Source organism: Lonchura striata, chromosome 3 (genome assembly GCF_046129695.1).
Source record: "Lonchura striata isolate bLonStr1 chromosome 3, bLonStr1.mat, whole genome shotgun sequence".
Classification (NCBI taxonomy): domain Eukaryota; kingdom Metazoa; phylum Chordata; class Aves; order Passeriformes; family Estrildidae; genus Lonchura; species Lonchura striata.
In genome coordinates, this window is record NC_134605.1 from 58937300 (window position 1) to 58962894 (window position 25595).

At 37.3% G+C, this 25595-nt stretch overlaps 1 protein-coding gene across 7 annotated transcripts in view; it reads right to left on the reverse strand.

Annotated features, from left to right (window-relative positions):
• EYA4 (EYA transcriptional coactivator and phosphatase 4) overlaps window positions 1-25595 on the reverse strand; it is a 138986-nt gene that overhangs the window by 17381 nt on the left and 96010 nt on the right. For 3 of the 7 annotated variants that reach the window (XM_021540670.3, XM_021540673.3, XM_021540671.3), the window contains exons 5-13: window positions 25513-25581; window positions 20775-20867; window positions 15135-15201; window positions 13038-13180; window positions 12755-12898; window positions 11813-11892; window positions 11240-11420; window positions 5628-5764; window positions 4189-4272 (exon numbers count right to left, since the gene is read on the reverse strand). In XM_021540670.3, coding sequence (XP_021396345.1) covers window positions 4189-4272; window positions 5628-5764; window positions 11240-11420; window positions 11813-11892; window positions 12755-12898; window positions 13038-13180; window positions 15135-15201; window positions 20775-20867; window positions 25513-25581 — 998 coding nt within the window. The remainder of the gene's footprint in view (window positions 1-4188; window positions 4273-5627; window positions 5765-11239; window positions 11421-11812; window positions 11893-12754; window positions 12899-13037; window positions 13181-15134; window positions 15202-20774; window positions 20868-25512; window positions 25582-25595) is intronic. The other 4 variants (XM_021540674.2, XM_077782203.1, XM_077782202.1 and 1 more) reach the window with 3 other exon arrangements.

Below are 25595 nucleotides of genomic sequence, written 5' to 3' on the forward strand. Positions count from 1 at the left end.
GTCATTTCCAGTGTTATAAAAAAATGGCAAAATATGATCAAAAAGTGTGGATTTGTTTTGATTTTTGCACTTGGAAATCACAGTCTCCGTCTTCTAAGCTCACAAAGGAATTTTATTCTTCTTCTAAAGAGTTGCACTTTGAGTCACAGCATTTATCTGGGAATCCTTGCCCTCTGGATTGACCTGGGAGAAATGAATAAAATATAAACGCTTGGAGCTAGAAAAACTCCAGCTTAATCATCTTTCAACCAGCAAGAATAACTGGAATGCAATGGAACAAAGAATACACACTGTTCACAGGGAATAAGAATGTACCTCATAAACTTTTAAGAGATGATGACATCTCCTAACAGATGTCATCTGTTGTGCCCTGTCACATCAACAAATGCTCTCTTAAGAGCTCAGCATTGTAGAAAACCTTATCTGTCAACTGGTGCTCAGCTGCAAAAACCATCATCATCCACACAAGTCATAATATAACAGCTCCAGTGCCAATGTTCACAATTTGCTACTGCAGTAAGTAATTAAAAATAGAAGTGTACTGATTTCATGAAGTACAAAGCAGATGAGCAAATGAGGAGAAAAGTGAGAGGTGATCTTACTGCTGGAAGGCAGCACAGCTTTCGTGAAACCTAACACAGGTGTAGTATAATTTTTATTCTCTTTCTGTGTTAGCCCAGTATAATAATACCAAAACACCAAAGGCCAGAGAGAAACAGCCACAGGTAGACAACAGCAAGGCATGGAATATTCTCCTGGGAAAGCTTTATATTTTAAATGCAGAAGTGATACACTGGCCAAATTCTGGCCAAATGTCTCCCAGTTCAGTTGGGTTTAAAGCTATAATCTAGACAAGCAGCAGCAATTTGCCCCATTTTTAATGAGATGCTTACAGCTGCATACTTCAGCAAATCATTAATTCTGTTTAAGCATGGTTATTATAAAATTTTGACATCAAATAATTATCCTAAAAATTCTGACATGAAATAATTACCATTCCATGCAAAGTGCTGAACAAATATATACCAAGGCAAGTGTCCATTCTCAGCTTCATAAATCCTTAGGCATAAGTCAGAAATCTGCTGTTCTCTTGACAAATACACAACCTGAAACTTGCCTACTGGATCCAGGCCTTCCAAATAATCTCTGCCAATGAAAGCCCTCCTTGCCTAAGGAGATGCTGGTTTGACTTTTCTTTTTCTCTTATGCTCCAACCACTTCTTAAACTGTAGAAATCTTTTGAAAGTGTTTATTTCCAGATAGAACTGTTGCTCTTGAGTGCTTCTGCACTCACATGTGGATCCCTATGCCAGGCCATAATATGCTGCACCTCCTCCCACTGCATCCCTGTGCAACTGAACTGCAGCAGAACAGAGAGATCAAAAGACTAATTCCTGATTTTTTTACACCTGGTACTCAAAAAAACAGGAAAAAGCTGGTGAATACAAGGAATGAAAGTTTTTATGTCAATGAGTACATGAGAAAGAACTGAAGGTGAATAGCCTTGCCTGTTTGTATATTCCCAGTAGCTCTAAAATCAGCATCTCACTTCTGAGTATGAAGTGAGAACACTTGGTATAACAAGTTGCCTTTTGTGAGTACCTTGACAATGTTATACAAAATAAACTCCTGAAATATATGTGGAAGAACATGGAATTCACAGCTGAGTAACTGTGTGACATTAGATGCTTTTACTTTTTAAAATCAGACAGCAAATTATCACAGTTAAAAAATTTACTATCTCCACTATTTTGCACTACCCTGTTTCTTTTTTCATTGTTAGGCAACAATTTTATACCACCTTTCCAAGACAAACAGTTCTCTCAAAAAGTTTGAAAGACCTATGCAATAACAGGACCTGCCGATAATCTACAATTCTTGGAGCATTTACTCTCAAAACAATACAATTCTCATAACAATCCAACCTTCAGTCTGGATTAAGACCTTGTATACAGATGGAAATCATATGCAGAAAAGATAAGGACCATATGTGCTAAACATGTCATGTACCAAAGCTTAGTGAAGTCTAGCTGTGGGATCTTTCACATCTCCCATTTCTAACCTCTTAGGCACTTAGGCTGAGACACATCCCACCTTAAATTTGGGCAGCACTACAATGACATGCAAAAGCTAAAGCCTATAAGCTCTTCCTGTATTCCCTTTCCTACTGCTCTAGCTTCCTTGCAGTCAATACTATTTATATTTGACTTTCACTGGTAATAACTCATCACGCGAGCTCTATGTAAATATGGCACTGGCAGGCACGGCAAGAAGGAAAAATTCTACTTCTTTTATTTTATAGGGCCTGGAAATGAATACCTTTCCCTACTTGTGTGGATGCCACCTATCAGTACCAGGAAAAAAAAGAAAAAGGGAGAGAGAAAAAAGAAAAAGAGGATTTTACTTAAGAATTCTGTAATTCTACACCTTTTATTTCATTGTCATCCATGACATTTGACATTTGTTTACTGATTTTGATCTCAGCAGTATAACTACTTTAATTTCACTAGCCCTTGAGACACTTTTGGTTTAGATAAGACTTTATCTGCTGTCAGTAATACTATCTGTTAATATCCCATTACTAATTTACCAAGAGAAATTACATTTCTGTTGCTGTTTCCAAGACAGTTTTCAAAGTTATAGACAGATGTTTTGTGAGCTATAAAATATGCTCTGATTTTTAAAACTGTGTTACAATTGATTTAGGAAACATCCAAAGGGCACAATCAAAAAAGACTGAAAGGAATGACTTTATCACTGTGACAATTCAGCAAGTCCTGTGGTATTCTATCGGCTACTCTCAAAGTGATTCAAAAGTTCATGTTCAGCTAGGTTACTCTCTTGTTTTGATAACTATTAGTTGGAAATGGTTCTGACAAAATCACTATTGTTACAATGTCTGAAAAACAGCAGAAGAGGATTTTTTGGACAGAGTACTGAAAAATGCACAGATCTGGCACTGGGAAATGCAAAGAGGGAAGGCTGCTTTTTACAAGAGATGAGTACCTATCCTTATCTTAGCATCCCAGAAATTCAGATTTTGCACTTGACCTGTGACTTTTCCTGTTAGCTTTCTTTTTTATTCACCACAAAAGGTTGATTGCATGGAAGACTGTTCCCTCTCTGGTTACACAGGTTCTGGCTTTGGACATTTCTAACCCATTGGTAGGAGAGGGGTACATTGCTGTAGTGTACTGTTTCTCACATCCTTTTCTCAAGCATCTGAATCTGGCTGGAGTAAAGATGCTGAAAACATGCTAAACAAGCCCCTTATTCAAGACAACATGGACGTGGTTTTGTTCTTAAAAGGAAATACCTTTGCATTAATTTCACTTGAACAGGACAGCAGAGAGAAGATAATACATGTACATACTGACATCCCCTTTTTGTCCATTTTACCCCTTCCACATATTTGTTTTGATTTTTTGCTTTATCCAGGCCCTTAGCTCTACCTCTCCCACTAGTCTGCTCCTGTTGCTACACACCAGACACTTCTCACCTTGTCCAAGCAGCCATTCCCTGGACTGCCAGCACCAGCTCCGGAGCTCCTGCAGTCTGCCAGTGCCTCTCTTTGCCTCCCTCACTCTTCCTGCTTTCACTGCTCTGTGACCTGAACTCCTTTTGGACTCACTGGAGGGGAGAGGATGCTTAAAACCACTTGGGGGAGGGTTTCACTCCCCAGCATTACTCACCCCAGAACCAGCTAAGGGAACCAAAAAGTCTATGAAAAAGGTGGGGAGTCAAAGAACAACATTTGCAGCTGGCACTGAAATATGTCAGACTCTTACTCATCCTATTCATAAATTTCCTGGTAAATTCACCCACCAGCTCAATTTCTTCTTTCTTCCTCTACTGTTCCAGATACTGTCAGTTTTTTTCCATTTGTGCACTTCATCTATTATCTCCCTGCAATGTCTCTTCCAATGCATGTCAGGAACCTCATCCTTGTTCCTCTGTAAATTCTCCTCTTATTTGCAGCATCTGCTTCAGCCCTGCCTCATGTATTGTATTTAGGATCTGCGTCTCATTTCTCTCCTTGACTTCTTCACATTAACCCTCTGAAAATGGGGTTTACTGTACACTTTAACTTCACCCATAAGGGCCATAAATAACACAGAGGTGAAAAACATGTACACAGTCAGGCCAGATAGCTGCAGTGAATGGACACAAAATTCACAACTCACATACCTTGCCATACTTCTGTGCATATGATCCTGTAAGCAGTGAATGAAAAACTATGATTGTTTCATCCAAATCCCAAACAAATACACGCTGAAAACAGAAGAGAGGGAAATATTATTGAACAAATAACACCACAGCCCCACCACCAAAGCACCCAAGGAGACTAAAAGTCAACTGACTCAAAGTTTAACCAAGTACTTATTAACTGAGCAGATTTTCTCTGAGAATCAGCAATAACAGTGTATCATGCATGGTAAAAAGTCAAAAGACAGTAACATTTTAACTCTTCAACTATTTCTTATTTCTTCTTTCACAAAAACTCCGTAATAGAGATTTCAGAAATGTGATTTGGGGTCAAACATAATTCTTAAGGATAAACAGTATTTTCAGATACTTCTCTGCAAGTCTTACTGATTCTTTTTATTTCTACTGTATAACTAAAATCTTGGGTAAAAGTGCTATATGCCATTGCCATATAGAATTTAAATAATATTGTAGGATAAGCCAGATTATTTTAACTCAGTTTCATTCATTCAATTTCACTCATTTTGATTCTCACTGGTAAAAATAATAAATAAAAAAGCCCAACCAACAAAAACAAGCCATGAAATGTAAGAAGTTAGCTTTTTCACTGGAAAAATTAAATCATTTGAAAAGCAAAAAAAAAAAAAAAAAAAAAAAAAAAAGTAAGTTTCTGTACAAAAGCAATGGCATTTATACTCAGTTCCTAGCCCTGCATCCCACCCTGCTACCCCAGGAGATGTCATGTGGTCAGCCAAGTCCCAGCAACAATTTTGTCTTGTGCTGTATCCAGGGCTGGTCAATGAGGGCAGGGCAGTGGGGCAGGCCAGAGCTGCTGGCTTGCCACACTGCTCTGGTGGCAGCAGGGGACACACGCACTGGCAGGCAGCACAGCACGTCCCTGGTGCCACAGCTGGAGCATCACACACACACAGGCACTCTGCTTCCTCCTGCTGCTCCTGCCACTGCAAGGCACAGCCATAACTTCACTGAGGTAAGCTGCCTCACTGAGATCTCCTGATCTAAATTACAAACACAAAATTACAAAAACTGGTGCCTAAATATTTAAAAGTCTATGGTCAGATGATCCTTTATATTTACATTGCATCCATAAGTACATGCAATTAATCTGAGTGATATATTTGAGATTTACTATTTCAAAACCTAAAAGAAAACGTGACACTTTGAGTAGGCTTGTGGTTCTATTGCACAAGAAACTGACAGACACGTAATGCAGAACAGTGAAATCTCACTGTGCATGTGGATTAAAACAGCTACTACTCTCTGTTACATTCAGTTAGTAAGACTGAGTCCATAATGTCTTTTAAAATGCTTTAAGCTATTTTCACAGCTGCAGTATTCAGAATTTACACTTCATCAGAAGAAACTTCCACATTAACATTCATCAATTACCACAGACATACCTCCAAGTCACTGTCTGGAGGGGGTGATGGATTATTCTTCCGCCCTCTACCCCGAGACTTTGACCCAGAACTCCTACATGTTCTCTCATCAAGATCTTTGATTGGCGTGGAGGGGCTCTGCACTGTGTCAAACTCCCCTGTAGAGGCAACCATTCATGTAAAAATTAGCACTGGATTGTTAAATAATCAACTTTTTTACCTCAAAGTTCAACATGTCTGTATGCAAACGGAGAGACAAAAGACATGTAAAAATGTACAAAATGAGTGATAATGTGGCTTATCTTATGTAGATGGATCAGCAGCTGCCACACACACTTTTGGCTTTACCAATAAAACACTATAAACCATAGCAGAATAAGGTAAAAATTAAAATGACACATACATCTGCAGATGCACAAACACACATGAGCCCAGGCAAAATACCAATATATGAAAGACAGGGGTATTTTAGAAGTCATACTAATGATTTCTCAAAACATGAAGTGCTTTTTAATTAAAGTAGTTAATTTCCCATGTTTTCAGTTCAGCTAGACTTATTTCCAAGTTCTGCTTTACTTTTACCAAAACACACTTTGCCACTCATCCATGATCCAGAACAGCCAGGCAGCTTCCAGTTTCATGTCCTCCTCCCATGTCACCTGCTCTTCAGTCCAGTTAACTTTTTTCCTTCACCATACCTCAGCCAATAACTTGTCAGAGGAAAGTCATAATATTAAATGCAATATTCCAGTTAGTACCTGAAAGAGGATGAGTGTGCTTGCTGTGTTCTGATTGTCTTTCTCTAAGTATGAGGCATTGTGGGCTGTCACAGAGAACTGCTGGAAGGGCCTTTGATCTGGTACGGCATAGCTGCTCTTAACCACACTCAAGACACACATCCCTGACTTACTCTTTTAATGAGGCTTAGCATCTTCAGCTTTCAAAACTTCTAGCATTAAATGCAGTTTGGCTAGGTTCCTGAGTGACAAAAAATGACAAAACCCCCTCCTTCTTAATTTATCCTATTAATAACGATTTGACTTTTCTCCAGTAAAGGAGGAGAGGGTACAGCTTTGATTTGATATCTACTACAGATTTTGATTCAAGAGAGTCCTTGAGCTGTCTGTAACTGAGCATTACTGGGCCACAGGTAATATTTGTTAAAAGTGCTCATGATGGCAAATATGCAGAATAAATTAACACTTGGTACAAACATTTCCCAAAAATCATCTATGATGCATTTGATTTTGAATTGGAATCTGAATTCTTCTTTTTTCATTTTTACTAAAGAGCATCATGGAGTGTCCAGCAGATAAAGGAGACTGATTTTTCTTCTCTCTTCTGAACTTGCAAGACCACATCTGAAAAAAATGTGCAGTTTTGGGTCCCCAATTAGAAGAGAGATATTGTCAAACTGGAGTTAGTCCTGGTGAGGGTCACCACAGTGGTTAAGGGGGCTGAGCATGTAGTAAAAGAGGCTAAGTGACTTTTCAGAGAGATATGCAGATAAAGGACAAGACACACAGGCAGAAATCCCTAAAGAATGGGGAGAGTAGACAGTTCTTGTTGACTACTCATTTCTATTCCCAGCCTGGTGTTGATGTCAGCAAGGTCACAGCAGGCAGTGAAGCAATCAATAAGGATCACATTATCTTGGCTCTTTCCCCATAAGAACAGCAAAATGTACTTGGGTAATTACAAATGTACAAGAAGCATCCAGATCAGAATCCCTGTGCAGCAAAAACCTACAATGGCTTTAAAATAAGTTCTGAGTGTGCAAGAGCTCAGTGCAAAAATACTTTCCTAGATTTTTCTGATCAAGTGGAAAAATTGTACAAAACCAAATCCCTAGAAAGAAGAAGCAAAAACTAAGAAAATGAAGATGAATGCTTACATTCTTACCACAAAAGTCTTCTTATTTATAACACTTCAACACATTACAACAAAATCAAGACTCATTTCCACAGTAATGTATTAAAACATCTGTTCTCAATGACTGTGTTTATTCTAATCTACCAAAAACAAAATATTAAAAAAACTCCTCTTCTAAATCTCTGAAATTACCCAACAACTGAAGTAAATAAATCCAATTTTCATTTAGCATTAGCCATTACCAGTTGTTCCAGGCTTCTGCTTGGGTCAATGAATGCATAATTATCTATTTATCAGTACTGTAACTAATCACTGCTCCTTGTAAAATCTAGATATTTAAAGCCAACTTTATTTCATTACACTAATCTCTAAATCAGAATGAGCAGCTGTCTCTTACTTGAATGCAAGGTATGCATCTATTTTAGAACTGCAGAAGTCAGTGGAGTTTGTTTTTTAAACAACTGTAGGCTTAATTGCTTGATTTGCTACAAAAGTCTAAAAGAGAAACTGCTCTTTTCTTATCCTCTGTTTGCTTTAGAAATTAGGTCAATGCTGACAAAATGAAAACTTACTAAAAATTCAGCCCTGTAACATAAAAGCATATGAGAAATTCTAGTACCAAAGAATACTGAAAACATTACCATCATGAAGAGCTCCTACTGCAGTTCATATTAAACAGAAATTTTTATTATAATGTTTGAAATTTTTTAGCTTTTTCAATATTCAACACATGCCTAATAAATACACCTCACAGCCTCTTCCCACTGGGACTGTGAGCAGTGCCAGTGATCCAAGAAAACAGGAGGAAGATGTTAAAACTAGAATATGGAATGACATCTTTATCACACATATTCTTACACATACTCATACACTTCTCCAATATGAAGTTTTCTTGCTGTGGAGACCTTGCAGCAACCCCAGCTAGAGGACAGGGAATTACAGCACCAAGTTACACAGGGAATTATGGCACCACATTACAAATGGAGGTGGTCTTTCATATCCAGAACATTGCTTTCCACCTCTGGTTTGATGAGGTGAACATCCCCTCCTCCTTGTTAAAACACAGTTCTATGACTTAAGAAGGAAAAAAAGAATGTGTGCAGTCTGAATACAAACCTAATGCCATCTCCCAGAGAAGCTGCAAAGGGTGACTTCATTGTAGGTACCAAATTAAGCTTTGCTGCATCCCAGTAATGGCATGGGAGCTAATATCCTATGGTGATTTGCCTCCCCTAACCCTGGATATATGATAGCAAGGTGCGTTCACAGGAAGCTTTTATCCAGGCCTACATCCTCTGCTAGAATTTTATTTGCCCCAGTACTCATGTACTCATCAAATATACTCAATGTGAATACCTTACTTTCCAGTCTATCTGCACTATCCCTGTTTGAGATGAAGTGCCCTAGAAGACACCTATTTATCTCACAAATACTCCATTGTAATGAGTGCATTTTGAAAAATCTTTATATAAGGCAAGTTCAATGCAAGCTTGGAAGAGAAGTCCCTGTTTTAAGGAGATGAACATTATACAGATGTGAAATGGATGAATTTCTGAGCCCCTTCATACTTTCCTTATGGATTGACTTTTGTTACATATCCTTACTAGACAGAGCAGCCAGAAGACAGCTTCAACATTACAAGCCTGTTTTTTTTTTTTCTGACTTATAGTGTGCTATTGCTTGTCATGAATAGCAGAAAGAGCAAAGTCTATTTCAATTTTCATCTCATTTTCTTTACATAGTCAATAAATAAAATTGTAGCTGGTATTAACTATTGAACTGATGGGGCTTTATTATGCAAATGAGAAATCCTGTATGTGCAGATGGCACTAGAGGCTTTGATTAGATATTTGAATTAACAGCTAGTAAAGATGCCAGAAGAATGAAGTGCTTTGCAGTGTTTAGTCTCAGGTTTTGTCGGAGTAAGTCTTAAGGACTTGTTTGACAGCAAATGAACACAGTGAGTGCTAAAGGACTGCAGTATGATCTATGATATCTGAAATTATCTCCAAGACACTGCCCCTCACCAATGGAAATTTATTTTTACTGTGACACAGAAGGGCACAGGCATGTCATGCATTCACAAAGTGGGTGTTTCACTCGCAGCAGAGGGCTGCATGACCACTGCAACCCTTCACAGAAATATGGAGCAGATGGGGGCGGATTTGTTAAACTCAGATACCCAACCCTCTTAACAAGAGAACAAGCTCATATACTCAAACAATCCACAACCAAGAAAAACCTTTACTGTTTCACAGATGTGAAGCCTGTGAATATTTTTTCAACATGTTCAAGCTGTTTAAGATTCCTTTTTTTTTGCCAATTCTATTCAATACTAATGGTATTTGTAAAAATACATGGCACATTTAGACAGCGTTTCTAGGAAACAGATACCTAGGGGAAAAACAACATGGGAAACTGATTTTCTCAAATAAGAATATGAAGGAATAACAAAGCAGCAAGTGAAAGCACACAGGACATAAACAGTTATCAAAACACGTCACTTGTGAGTACACTCCATACTCTTTTAAAAATTCTTTACATATGATCTGTGTCTGTTATAGCTATCCTCCACCTGTTGAAATTTCACTTGATTTCACGTTACCTTTAGGTTCTTCCTACATTTGCATTCTGAGACTACTGAATAACATTGCACTTTTCATCAAAAATCAAGGGAATATGTATTTCCCCGTCACTCTTCCATACTCATATCCATATCCATATCCATATCCATATCAATACCCTATCTCAAACATACACCCACAAACACATGCACTGTTGCATTTTAAAAATCAGCCTGAGGAAAGCATCTGGGTAGGAAAAACTTCAACTAATTTAGTTAAAATTCCTGTATTTTTAGCAAATTTAAGCAGTTTATATTATGTGTGAGTCCTTGCTTATACCATTCTACACAGCATTACCTTTCCTTTGTACAAATTCATTACAATAATACATTAGGCCTTCTGCTGTATTTTTCAATAAGATGGTGCAGTTTTTAGGAAGATCTATGCAATAAGGTGATTTTGTGACTAAAGCATAAATTCCTATCCTATTCAGAATCTAATCCAAAAGCCAGTTTGTTAGTCTTTTTAAAAATGGCAGACACTGCTCACACTGGATGAGTGAAGCTGTTGCCCTTGAAAGAGCCTGCTCTAAGAATGCTGAAGAAAAATTAAAAACTGCCACTACCCTCCAGAGATGCCCTAGGAATACAAGTAGCAGGCTGCTGTGCTGTGGTGGCTGTGCACAAGAGGGCAGGGCTGGGCAGGCAAAGGGAGCCTCCTCATGTCTCCTGATAATGCTCCTCATGCAAATTCAACTACTTCAATACAATTTTTCTTTGTGGTGCTAATAACTAATTTCTCTACTTCTTGTTACTTAAATTAGTGAATTAGCAAGTGTGGCTTGTACACATTTGAATAAAGCCCATGTGCTCTTGCAAGCATGGCTAAGGCATAATTAAATGAAAACTGGTATCTTGTTTTAAATTTTTCACAGCAATACTTCAGAATGTGTAGGTGGAAACAACTCTGTTCCACTGCCAGTGACACAGACAACCATTTGAGTCTGCAAAAAGCTTTCTTTAATTAGCAAACAAACTGGACAAGTTTCCTAACTAAAATAAAAAAGCTTATTTTGGGTGGTTTACATGATAAAGTTTTCTGAAAGACACAAATGTAAAATATCAATATCCATGCAAGCTGAATATTAAAATCTTTTCATTATAAAAACAGTGAATAAAATACAAAAATTGTTTTCACCTGAATGTAGATCTGTACCTGGTTGACTAGTCAAGCCAGGGAGAGAGTCCTGTAATTGGTAGGTTGATGATGATGAAGTGCCATCAGCCGTGTTGTTTGAGGTCATATATGCACCATATGTTGATGCTGAGTAATACTGTGCATACTGATTTTGGCCAAAAGCTGTGTATGACGAATAATCCTGAAACAGCAGATGCAGCAGAGAACTCAATTAAGTACAATAATAAGTGAATATTTTCCTATTAGATAGAGTGTACTCCTATTAGAATGTACAGTCATATGACTTTTGCTAGTGTTTTGAAGACTTGGTTTAGCTTTTTTTTTAAGTTTAAGAATATTTAGGTTTTTTTAATTTAAAGATATTTACTAAAAGACTACAGGGAAGCTGCTGAAATATTTATGTGTTAAGAAAAACTAGGCTTCCAGTAAGATTTTGATCATTTTCCACAGAAAGTAGCATTAAACCACAGTGCACCTCATTCAGCATAACAGATCTAAATTTAAATAACATCCTATCTCTGGAGTTATAGAAGTCCTTTTGTAACTGGCAAATAAAAATGGCAATATTCATACCTGTTGTGAACTACTGAAGTTTGTAGAATTTGAAACAGAATTGTTTGAATAAATAGTGGACGATGGTGTGAAACTAGAACCTAAAATTAAGAAATACAATTAACTGTGAGAACTTGTTAGTGAATCAAAATAAAATTCTAATTAGAATATTCCATCTTAAGATGTAGATGAATAAGAACAAAAAAAAAAAAAACACTTTTCCATTAGAAGTATAAAACATTGTAACAAAACTTCAAAATAAATGAAATACTATTTCCACACATACAGGCATACATTCCTCTCCACACCATGCAAGGAAGAGATCAGCAGTAAGTCATCTCACCAATTTAGAAAGCATTTCAGTTTATTGCATTCTCACCTCTCCTCAAACACTGTTCTTGTTTTTTTCTTAATTTCTAATACTTTATTGTTATGTTTGCAAAACAAAAACCTTTTAAAAAGACTATATCCAGGTTTTTTTAATCAATCTCTAATGAGACATGTCCTTGTTTTGAACATAAATCAGATTATTCATATTGTAATTTGTAATATGCAGAAGATTAACCATTGTATAAGAGGCTTAAAAATTATCCAAATAAAATAGATCATCAATGACCAGAGGGTAATCATTGAATTATTAACTGAATAGTAAATTAAAGAATAAATATTAATTAAGGAAAAATTCTAAAAAAGTATGTTAATCCAAGGAGAAACAAGTATCAAATTATGTCATACTCAGGAACATAAAAAAAAGGAAAAGAGACTTGCATATATTAATATCACAAGTGTTTCCAGTCCTGCCACTAAAAAATATTAGTGGATCTCACTTCACTAAAAAATCCAAAAGAAGGCTGAAGCAGGGACTGCATTCCATGCTGAGATCTGAAGTAACAGATGATCAAAATTAATTCACATATGTCTATTAACACTGGGAAGAAATACTTCGCTTTAAATTTTACTCACCTGGCATCTGGTAGGAGTAGGGTGTTTGGCCTGGCTGTGGGGTGGAAAACCCTGGGCTGTAACTGAGGCACCCGCTCTGCAGAGGAGATTGGGTCTGCGAGAGCCCACTTTCCGTCTTGATGCCTGGCAACATTACACCCAAATCTGTATAAGAAATTAATTTTCAACTGATTCTTTAAAATATTTTGTTACAGTTGGGAAAAGAAAAAGAGAAAGCAAAAAGACATTCCAGTCGGCATTGCTTTCAGTTGTAGGTAAAGTGGAGTAATAAGGGGTGAAATACCGTAAGTGGGTAAGCTGTAGGGCTGTCCTGTCTGTGAGTAGGCTGTGTAGACCGCTGGTTGCTGCATTCCTGAATACTGTGTTTGTCCGGCATAGGCAGACATTGTTTGAGCTGCTGGTGTAGAAAGAATGTGCGGATAGGGCCTAAATATCAGGAAAAATAGCATTACTGTGGCAACAAATACTTTGTATGTTGATTCAAGCAATAAAGTAAAGAAAAAGGTTTAAAGATGTCCAAAGGCAGTTCATTATACTGCCAACTGCTCCTCTTCTGGGATTTATTCCATCCCCCACTGAAATAAACTGAAAGACACTCTGTCCCACATTCCCCACGGCACGGTGAATATTTTATGCTGTCCCATCACTACAATTTAATTCTTAAGCTACTGTGTCCACCTTTGGGTGGGCTGTGCTGCTTCTGCATGTCTTTACACAGATTTTATATCTTTCAGCTGAGATCAGAACACTTCAATGAGAAAAGCCCCCACTTTTTTTAATCCAGTGGAGGGAAACTTGGACTAGAAGAGTAGAGGAAACACAGAGGTGAATGTTGAAACTAGTACATTATGTCATCTGTGTAGGATCTGCTTCAACAGACATGTAGCCTCTAGGTTCAATGGGAGATGGATCTTACCCATTGAGAGCAGCATAAAAAATACCGACATCAATACTGTGGTAACCAGATGGGCTTTAAATGTTCGGAAAATATGGGCTAGGAAAATAGAATGGAAATAAAAATGGCCTTTTATTTATTAACACTGAGGTTTTATATAGAGATTGAATAAAATCAAGTTTAAAATTTTTGCCCTCCAGAGTTGAAAAAATATACAGAGAAACATTTTTCTTGGATTGTTTTGTAAGTCAAATAAGCCTTTATGGACCAGGAGTTGAATAAACACATTCTGCAGAATTACGCTAACTGAAACCTAGCCATTAAAAGCCATGACTAAATTTCAGATTCCAATTCTTAAATTTTTTTCTTTCTAATTAATTCAGTACAGTTGGCAGCATTTACTATCAGAAAAGGATTACTCATTAATTTAGATGCCAAAAAATTGTAACAGTAGATCGAAAATTCTATTAAACCTTGTAATGTATTTGGCCAAAAATACCTAATATAGTTTGCCAAAACCTGTTCAAAGTAGAACGATGGCTCTTACTTCAGGCACCTACTTTCTGTATTAATAAATTTTGGCTACAATCATAATATTGCAAATTTGTTAAAAATACTTGAAAGAGCCTAATAGGCTCTTGAATCTTTAGATTCAATGTTTTCTCTGTACCAAAGTCACACTGATAGCTGTATCAAATCAATGGAAACAAACAGATGGCATACTGGAATCAAGAACCTTTGTGCACAACACTGACCACAGGACAAGCAAATTAATATACTGCCAACTGCAGCAGTTGCATACATCTTTGGTGTTTCTTCTTAAAGTTCCCACTCCTGGATTATGTGATTGCCCAAGAGTCAATTTCCCCTCACCAAAAAAAAAAAAAAAAAAAAAAAAAAACCAAAAAAAAAAAAACCGCACATAGAAATTTTTCTATTTCTAAAACATCCGTTGGCTTAAAAATAATAAGATTAAAAGCTAATCAAATTTATTTGATTTTTAAATCTTATAATATCGGAGAGGGAAAAGGAAAGGGTGGCTCATGATTGTGGAATGTTTGGAAGCGTTTGGCAATGCTGGCCTTGGAAGGGTCAGGGACAGGGTTACTCCCCAGTATGCAACTTGTGCATGCAATTGTGATTTCTATATATAAACTGACTTCTCCAAAATATATCTGTATAGATTCCCTGTACATGCTGTTAATATGCTGATGCCTGAGAATGCAATAGTCTGATTATTTTACTTCTGTTGTGTGCTGATATTCAAGGGTGTTTCTTGTGCATCAATACTGCACAAAGCAGGATCTTACTCTGTAGACAAACGAGGAAAAAAAAGTTGGAGAGGGAGCCAGTACCGGAGCCAGTACCGTGGCTTAAGAATTTTCCTTTTTCTCTGTTTCTCCTGCTGAACACTTGTTTGCAACAAACCACAAAACTGCCCACAGCCAAGGTCTATGAAAGACTAGAAGAGGTGCAGACACTAACTTGGAGGGATATATCTGTGGAGAGTACTGGTGCGCTGATCTGGGACTGTAGCCACTACTTGTTATTACTGCAAAACAGAAAACAAGAGTACAGCAGTTAGAAACACCATGAGACCTACACAGCTACACAGTGTGAATTAAAGCAGCAACATTAACAGAGAAGCCTATTGAAATGGACAGCTTTTCAAGGAAGCAGATGTCACCAGAATCACAACATCTTAAAAAAATAATTTACAAACTTCCAAATATTTCACTGGTGCGCAGAACTCTTTAGCTAGCATGGGTCTGTCATGCTTTCTCAACTTGACTAACACATTTCTGTGTATATTGCAGAGGCATGTATTTCATACATCACCTGTGATCCACACAAACTGTTGATCTTTCAAATTTGCAAGTTGTATTAAAAAGAGTAGTTAAAAAGAATCTTGTGATTTAATATATTTCATGGTATTGAAGTAACATACACATATCTTTATAGTCTCACATTAACAAGAAGTTCAATTTTAATACTGGATAGAAAAAGCATGTTTTATAAGGTTGTGAGTAATTTTAGTTAGCTTAGGTGATGGAAGATACTGGATTGAGCACAAGAAAGCAATTACCATTCTTTATAAACAGGACACTTAGAATATGATTCCTAACAAAAGCATTTTTATTTTAAAGTATGCATAAACAGTCCTGTTCAGTAGCCATCCAAATTGTGTGTATATATACTATTCACAGCTGCATTCTCCAAGAAAGCTAACAGAACAATAGTCATAACCCATTAAAATTTCATCCAGAAGCAGTGCTCACACTGGATTAATTCCAAGTGTTTGGAAGTTTCCCTTTCCTTTAGCCATCTGTCTTGACTAAGACAGATGTATTCCAAATATATGTACTCTAAAGTGTTGAACCAATCCCTTCAGAGCAAATCCATACTGGGCAAACATACAGAGTGTCTTTATTAGGCCATCTGCTGTTCATTCACTTTTCAAAAGATTAAAGTAGTACACAATGAAGCACTGGAATTTCTTTAGTCTAATCAATCATAGTTGTACTTCAAAGTGTACCCTTTTCCTGAGTTATTCATAATGGTAGTAGAAATGAACATTCAGAATTTTATAAGTGACAAATAGGTTTAGGTTCCTAACTATTTTATGAAACATGATACATTTCTACATCCAGCCCTAATTAATGTCTCTCAGATCTATTGCTTTGAACACACACAGATCTTCATATTTTTAAAGATAGTTTAAATGTATTTAGAATGTGTAGGACTTAAAAGGAAAATACATTAGAAGAAAAACAATTAACTTCTTAAAATGTGCAGTTAAGAATGCCTTGAAACTAGGGAATTGTATAATAACTTTTAAAAGATGTGCCATTAGATTTCATAAAAGAGTTGCTGTCTGAAAAGATGTTGAGGGTTTGCCTGTGATAGAAATCTGCTAAATTTCATTTTGTGTGGATACTGTTTTTGAGGGGTTTTTTGAGAATGCCTTTCTGTGATTTAGAGCAATCTGCTACATGTGCAGGCAGCCATTCCCAGAGTCAGACAAACCTATTGCTGTTCTATCAACGTAACTGGTTCATAGAGCCCTAAAGAATGCTCTTGGTTATTTAAGGGTTGATGAGTAATTAATCTTCCCTGTTGTAGCTCTGTGACCTTTCTAAAGACAAGGAATAGCAGCAGAGTGACCTTGGTGGTTCTCAGGGCAAGGAACTTTTGTGATCCATTATCGGCTTATCGGATCATTTTAGCCATACTGCTTTGCTTTTTGTCTGATCACTTGCTGGATGAGAGCTCAATCAATTAATAAATTTGGTTAAAACACATTTACTATGCCACTCCACCTTATGTAAACTACAAAAAAAAAATAATTACTATTCATTTAAATCACTTGAGTTATCAAAATCTAATACTTTTCAGCAAAACCTGTCCTGCCTGCCTTTTTATTCTTTCTGCATATACCTTATTTTTAAAATTCAGATAAGAAAATAAAATACTTTTGGAATGTGTCTGGTTTTAAATTTCCTTGTTTTTACCTCCAGTTTTCCCTCATAATACTACCAGTTGTAAGCAAGAGAAAGATGCAAGACTAAGACTAAAAAATCCATTCTTTTCACTGTTTCTCTGTAGCTTGTCAATGCAATTTGTCCACTACATTTTAGACTGTGAGACGTTTGAGAAATATCACAGGGTGTAAGGCCTATCATAAGAGAACATTATGACTGTGTGGAGCCTGTGGACCACACCTGTATCTCACATATGAAACTGCTAAGTCTAAGGATAATGAAATTTTAGATACCTCCTAACATCTCTTCTCTGAGGACTGCTGGCAGTGGGGAAGATGGTGGAAGCAGGTTCCTGTGGGTTTTGTGGTACTTTATATAGCCATTGTATGAACAGAGATAAATGCTCTTTTGTATTGCTTATGTTAAAAAAAAAAAATTATTCTCTGAAAAACTCAAATATTCCTAAGACTTCACAACATGAAATTACCAGAGGAATGCCCTTCAGGGCAGGTATAAGACCCTTGATCTCTCCAGTCCCCATTAACGCTGTTTCACAGAGAGGGCAAGTGGACAGCCAGCTCTTACCAGTTACTCTCTTAGTTCAAATGGCCAAGGTGGTTGTGGAGGATTTAAGTGACCATTTACTGTTTTAATAACATGTTGGGATCAGTATATTAACATGGGCTGGAGTTTTATATATTTTCATTACACATCTGGAAAATTCTGTGCAAAAAGGTCAGGTTAAAAGGACCTATGCAGAATCTCTATGCACAAGGGACCCAAATGTAGGTTAAACTGCAGTGACATTCCCTAACTTCACCTTCATAGCCTTCAGAAATTGTTTTCTGCGTCTATAAACTGTATTCTATAAGTGAGTGTAATAAATACTAAGTAAAATCTATGAGAACATGAAATAGCTCTCTCCACGCCACTAAAACGATAAAACAGTTCTCAAATTAATCCACTATTGTGAGCAATATATGCACAGTATTACAGTACAGTGCATGAAAATCTCAGTTAAGGGCTGTGCACCTCTCCCAGTTTTGTGAATGCCCACCCCAGTAGGAGTGTGCTGCAGAATCAGAGCTGCAAACTGAGGACACTAATTACCAGCTGCTCCTCTTTGAAGAAGAAGGAGGAGGAAGGGGGTGCACGATGTGACTCCTCACCTGGCTAACCCGTGCCCAGAGGCACAGATTGTCCCAAGGACATCTCTCCAGCACAGGGGAACCAGGGCCCTGAGCATGAGATGCAACACATGGGCTATGGCCTTGGCGATCCCAGGAGAACTGCCACTCCAAATTCAAGATATCTATGTGCTTTATCTTTTCAATCAACCATTCACAGAATCAGGAATCAGTTTGCTGTGAAGTCTAATCTGTCTCTCCTGCCCTATACCTGACACAATCTGTTTGGCCATCACTTAGAGCTGGTCATTAGGGACACAGATGACTGCTTGACACCCCATATGGCTTGTTGAGCCTTCTGCTCAGTTCCAGGACAGGTCATGTGTTTTGACTGCCTTTGGAGCAGAGAAATCAATTTTGATGGGTAGAGTGTTTGAAGGAGAGGATTTCTGTCAGACTCTCAAATGCATCTCACCACCAGGAGTTCTTTTTTCACCCATGTCTCATTTCATAAAATACAGAGAAGTGCTGGCATCATGACTTTGCTGTAGTTGGGAGTAACACATGTATGTCCCTCATTTTCAGGAAAAAACAAACTGTTCAGTGTTGGGTTTTGCTATGCATTTTTTTAGTCACAGGTGGCTCATTTGAAACAACATCTGTCTACTAGTCAGCAGTTACTGGTTTTGGCAACCCATTAAACTTCCAAACTAACCAGTTAGGCTAAAAACTCAGAAAAATCCTGGTTTTGCTGAGTTTTTACCACTTTTTAGCACTTCTCTCATAAGATTAGAGGAAAAAAAAATGTCTGATTTTGGAGTACAAGTAAAAGGCAAATGAAAGTAACATATTCAATCTTTATGAAAGGCTGAGTGCATTATCAGGGCAGCTCTGCGTCTCGCTCTGATGATGAAGACTGCACGTCACCCAGACAGGCAGACTATTGATTTCCCACTGAGAATGACTGTACTCATTTAATGCTTGAGTTTGTGCACTAAACTGAGAATCAGGTTCGTATTTCTTTTGAGTACGCAGGTGGCTAACAGGCAAAAAAGGATTATGCAAGGCTCAAATTCCTGCTCTTTTTTTAAACTTTTTTTTTTTTTTTGAGGCACCAACTTTCCAAACATCCCAAGAGAGGAGAACTCAAGACTTTTGAAGTCAGTGGAAGCTGATGGTTGTGTGGCACCTGGGGAAATCAAGCTGTTACTTAGTTATCTAAACCTGAGCTGAATGCTTCAATTCTTGGCACTCCAATATTGCCTTATCCATAGAATAAAACTCAGCTGCCTTAAATATATGGCAGAAGCTGATAAAACTTCACCAACAGTGAAAAAATAATATATAGAGTTGGATATTTTATGATTTGTCATCATTACTAATAAAATTTTAACATTGAGTGAAAACAGAGTGAAAAAGAAAAGCTAAATTTTAGCCCAGACTATTTAATTTTTATGTAACTTTTTAGCCTTTAAGCTGAGGTTGCTCTCAGTATAATTATAATGAGGACAATGAAAATTAAAATGAGGGCATTTTTCTAATCAGAAATAGTAAACACTTTAAAACTCACAAAATACATTTTCTTCAGGCACTAAATAAGTTATAAATACTTTTCTGAATAATTAACTTTTGGGTTTAACTGATGGGTACAAGACAATTCCTGATTAAAATCTGATTAAAAAAGAATTAATTACACAGAAACATTGTGATTTCCAAAATATACAGTAGCATCAGTGTGGAGTGGTGATTCATGGCTTTGGTGTTTCCTTTCTATCAGGCCATTACCATATTTACAGATGCAAAATTTATTCTCCCTCTTCTCCTTTTTAATATTATTGTTAGCAAGATTTAACTTAATCATTAGAAGGCTGATTATCCATACTTTTCCACAGTTCATCACATTTTAATAATTTCTAGAGATCTACTTAAACCACTGTTTGCTTGAATTTTTTGAGAAGTAATTGAAGCCTATGATTATTTAAAGTAAAGCCATTTTCTTGGAAAAAAGGTTGCTCATCCCAGTGGAAAGAGACTAACACAGCAATCTGATCAGTGTTTAAACTAGCACACTGCTAATAGGAGTAAAAGGATTAGCACTGAGGTATAAACCTTAAGATCTGAAACTGTTCAAATTAGCGTGGCGGTTACAAATAAATCCCTTTTTTTTCCTAATATCATACAAGACACACTGAGAAAACAGATATCCAGTAATAATAAAAGATCTACCATAATAACAGTATTATTTTGAGACTTTTGTAAACAGCAGTTGTCTTAGGCATCACTATTAGGCATTCTTTAAGATGACACCTCACATAAATTGCTGAGTTGCATTTACAAAAATAAAATAGCTATTATTATTTATACTATTATTATTACCATTATTATTAGGTATAAAATACTATAATTTTTTATACTAGCTTTGTGAAGATTGCTTCCATGCAGATATTCATTAGTGATGGTTATTAAATGCTGCATTAATGTGCATCTAACAAAATGTCATTTTATTATGGCTTTACCTGACCCAGTAAAAGTGTCAAGCGCTGCATCTCCAGTTGTTGTTGCTGTTTCACTGTTGTTCATGGGTTCTGTTTTGACTGCAAGAAGAGACACTACATAGAAGAATAAGTAGACATGAGATTTTACTTCTAGATTTGTATCGGAGTCCTCATGCCAGTCTCACTAGTGGTAGTCCAGCTCAAAAAAGCACACGTGCAACAGCTTCAACTTTGGTTCTATCACCATAGTGAGACAATCGACAGGAATCTGACAGGAATGCCCATTTATCTACACAGTTCTGTATCTGTGCATTCATCCAGCTACTGGTTTTAGCAAGTAGAATGTCTTCTGGGGAGATTTCAACATAAATCTAATTGATTCTAACAATACCCTAAGAGTAGCATAGAGGAAGGAAACATGAGCTGTCAAGGGATGTAACACATAACAAAAATAGTTTTGCCTGACAACTAAAACAATTATATATATAACGAACAATTATGGTTTCATACTAATACAGAAGCAAATTATTTTCACAGTGCCAGCATGTTGCCTTTCTCTTTCCACTTTTACAGAGTCTGTGGAAGTCTTTTTGAGCTAGGTCACCCACAAGCAATTTTTCATAACTGAAGAGAGAAGTTTGAAAGAAAAAAAGCCAAGGAACTAGAGTAGGACACAGATGACAGCCATGACAAGTCAGCTTCTTAATCAATCAAAGGTTAACAAACAGTTTGGTCTAGTCTGAACTCAAATATATTCCTTAGGGATCATCATGCAGTCTTACCAACCAAGCTGTAACTGAAAGCACAAAAAGCACCACAGAGGCAATACAGATTTTTGTAATTAAGCATGTTACTTGGACAGAACATTTGGCATGGACTTTTGTAATAGAATTTGGGAACCACCCAACCATCCAGTTGATGTGGTAAGAAACAGCAATAGATGATACGCTGCAGGTCCTATTAGCTGTCTGACTGGCAAATAGGGAAACCTCAAAATATTAACACAATTTCTTCACAAAGGTCAGTTAGAGTTGGGCATGGACATTCATCACATGCTTATGGATATCACAGGTTGGTGCCCAGGGCCACAGAGTGAAGAGGCAATGAAGACCTGCACAAGCAACTACCACAGTTGCATGCCAGGTATCCAAATTCCAGGGGCACTGGGATTTGTGAAGAAGCCTTTGCTGTGACAGCCAGCCTGACAGAGCCCCCCAGCAGGCCTAACATATGCCAAGGAAAAGCATTCTCTGCCAGCTGGTTACCTGATGCCTCTGAGAGGCCTCAGCTAAGCTGACCAAAGCTCTCATCTGTCAACATCACTGCGTCCACATTTGACTGCACTGGCAACAGCAAGGGAAAGGGGGGAATTTCATGTTCTGAGCTGGCAATGTATTTAAAAACTGTGGCACAGATTCAAATCACCTAAATCAAGCGTATAAAAGGTGCCTACTAATCTCCCTTTATGTTTAGCTGAGACAGAGAGGTACTTCCAGAGGCTGATTCAGTCCAAGTACGGCCTGAGCTGCCCCCAAGCTCACCAACCCTCATACAGCCTGCAGAGGAAAAGGGAGTGCATGAGATAAAGAAAGGATTTCGTTTTCTCATGGGAAAAATGTCCAGAACTACACCTACAGACCCATTCTGCTGTTCTTCCCTGTGTCTGTAAGCACCGTGAGTTGCTCATTAGAAATTGCACAGCTACCAGCAAAGCTGCCTGTGACCAGCCCTGTGTGAGCTACCTCTCCTACAAAATCACAGCCCATTTCCAGCCACACTGCCTAATGGAGCTTACTTCAGGAAGTCACATGGAATGCTGCTGACATCTACAACTGTACAAGTGACCTATGCTGAAGTCAGAGCTACACCTGTTTGGATCAAGCAGGAGAAATTGGGATGCATTTGTCTCTGTGAGTGGTAGAGTTCCCTGCAGCATTACTGGTGCACCAGTGCCAAACAAACCAAGTAATACCTTCTGGTTTCAGTTATACAGTTGTATCTGTCCATCTACTGTCTGAGATTAAAAACTTTTGAATGTGTGTCTTTTGAATGTAAACTTCCTTTCATTATTATTTCTCTTTCATAAAACTAACATGTCCAAATAGTCTCCCTTCAAGCAGAACGATATTAATTCAATATGGAATCATTAGGGAAGAATTTTAGCCACATTTTTTCAAGCAGTCATGCACTCCTCATTTTGCTAGCTATTTTCTTAAAAAAAAAAAATTCTGAAGAGCAATAGAGTAATCAGTCCTTCCCATTTCTATAATTATTTCAGAAAGATGTAATTTTAAAGGTACTTTTAGCACTTTTTAAAAGTACTTTTTAGTACTTTTATCTCTTTCTGCTCAAGAAGGTATTTCACTATTGTCCATAGTGAGCTACAAATGTTCAGTATTGCATCCAAGAAGACAGTATGTGTTTAACTGTTATATTTAACAAAAACTTCAGTCATGAATTGAAATGTTTGCTTTAGAATTGTGTCTAGTTCTGGTTAATGCCAGCTGCACTGCCCTGCCATCAGCATGAATAGACACCATCTTTTTTCTTTCCCTGTCAAGCAAATGATCTAAAACAAAAGAAACTCTCTCCTGTACTTAACTTGAGGAGAAACATTATATTGGCACTGAGTTTTATTGGAAAATACCTATAGAAATTGTTTTTATATGTGCTTGACTTTAAACAGTTCTACTTTTTTGCATCCAGATTTCATGCCAGTAAGGAATTCATCAAGGTCCTTCCTCTGTGTAGCTGGAGATTTTTACTATTACCTATTTTTCTTTATGCTGTATGCCATTAAACAAAGAAGGGAGAAAGCACAAAGCTAATTACGGAAAACCAAAATATTCTAACATCAGTTTAAGAGAACTAATTTCTTTGTTTGTTTAATGTATTGAAAGAGTGAAAATAAAATGAAAAGCAACCTCTAACTGGAAATGCATTTGAATGCAGCTAGCAGTGAAGACAGCCTGTGTTCTCCTTTCTGATGGGATAGAGGTGCTGGGGCACATGGTGTACAAGGAGACCCAAGAAGCTGGGCTTGTTCTGCCCTAGGAAGAGGAGGATGAGGGGAGAGCTAATTGCTGCCTGCAGCTATCTAATGGGAAGGTGAAAAGATGACAAAGAACAAAGGCACACTCACCTCAAAAGGTGCCCTGGGAAACAACACATGGGAACAGATACAAGCTGCACTAAGGGAAAAATCCAATTAGATGTAGCAGGAAAATTCAATGCTGCCTTGAGCGACATGATCTAACAGTGATGTTGGCTCTGCTCTGAGCTGTTCTTGGCCCAAATGACCTCCAGGGATCTTGTCCTAACTTCATTACTTTAAGGCTAACTCAGAATACAGCTCCCAACAAGCAACAGCTTCTACAATAGACCTCGATGAAAGGACTTAGCAGATCAAAATAACTGCTGTTCTGCTGACCACTTTTTTATTTTCTCTAAAGCATTCCTCTATGTTAAGGACTGAAAATGAATGCAGAGTTTTAGGGGGAAGAGGTGCTAATACTATGCGTGAAGTAGGGCAAGCAAATGCAACAGAAGTTACAGCAAACAAATCTGATGTTAAAAGCTCATGTAACACAATAAACCACACAGCTTGTCATAGGAATGATTTTCCTCTTTCTTTTAGTAAGCCTTAAGAATTTTCCTTGGAATATACTCAGTAAGAAGCACAATTCTAAATATTCTACTGCCTATGGAAAATCAGATTTAATACAAGTAACACATTGTATTTCCTCACTACTAATAATTAGTACTTAAATTGTTATCTTCCACATTTACCTGAACATGCTGAACAGTTAAAAGAGGTGACAGCCCAAGTTATCTCAGTCTTCCTTAAACTTAAAATCTTGTAATTGAGCAGGACCGTTCACATTGAACAACTTATTCTACTGCAAACGATCTTTTGTGTTCAAGTCAACTTTGTTTTCTAGTAAATTTTCTTTGCACATATGTTTTACAAATGGAAGGTGATTCTGAGGGATTTTTTTAAAAGGACAAGTTTTTGAAATCTTCTTAACTTTAGTCTTAAACCTTCACAACTTAAGCACCTTTGTCATGACTTGTAGAGAAACATGGTGATCCATGTTTACATCTATGATTATTCCCACATGTACTGCAATGATGTCACATATACAGTTATTATTAATGCTTACAACTTATGACAATTAATAATACATGTCAGGAAACTCATAAATGAAAACAACATCTTGGAAAAATTGACCAAAATTTTGTAAAGTGGCAAGTTACATGTGGCAGCACATTAGACAAAAGCTTTGATTAATAATGAAAGTCTTAGTAGGAGTAAGGACAATACTGTAAACCTTGACTTGTGCTCAGGTAATCATGCAATGCTCTACTTAAAAACAAAAGAAAAGCAAATGGGCATTCTGTGAAAATTCCATCAGTCTTATTTCCACCAATGCTGACTACTGGCAATTCTCAGCAATGCTGAACACCACGAGACAATCCCAGTCACTCAGATCATGTAGACAGCTAAGCTAATTATAAGGAGGTTAAATTCTCGTTGCTCATCAAACGACTTTCAAAGCATTGTAAGATAACTGCTTGTTGCAACTTCCTAACAGTTTTCTGGCTGTGGGAAAAGCCTTTGAGAAAGGGTAGAAAAAAATTCTTGGGGTGAAAACATTCAAACTGCATAAGAAAAGACCGGAGCAAATGGAGAGAGATGTCACACATCAGTCAGGGAGACACACCACACACGCATGCACTGTACCAGGGTCTCTCATACTTGTTGCAGAGGAGGGAGTACTGCAACTCAGCAACCAGTCTGCAGTATTTAACACAGTCATGTTGTCTCCTGAGAACAGGAAT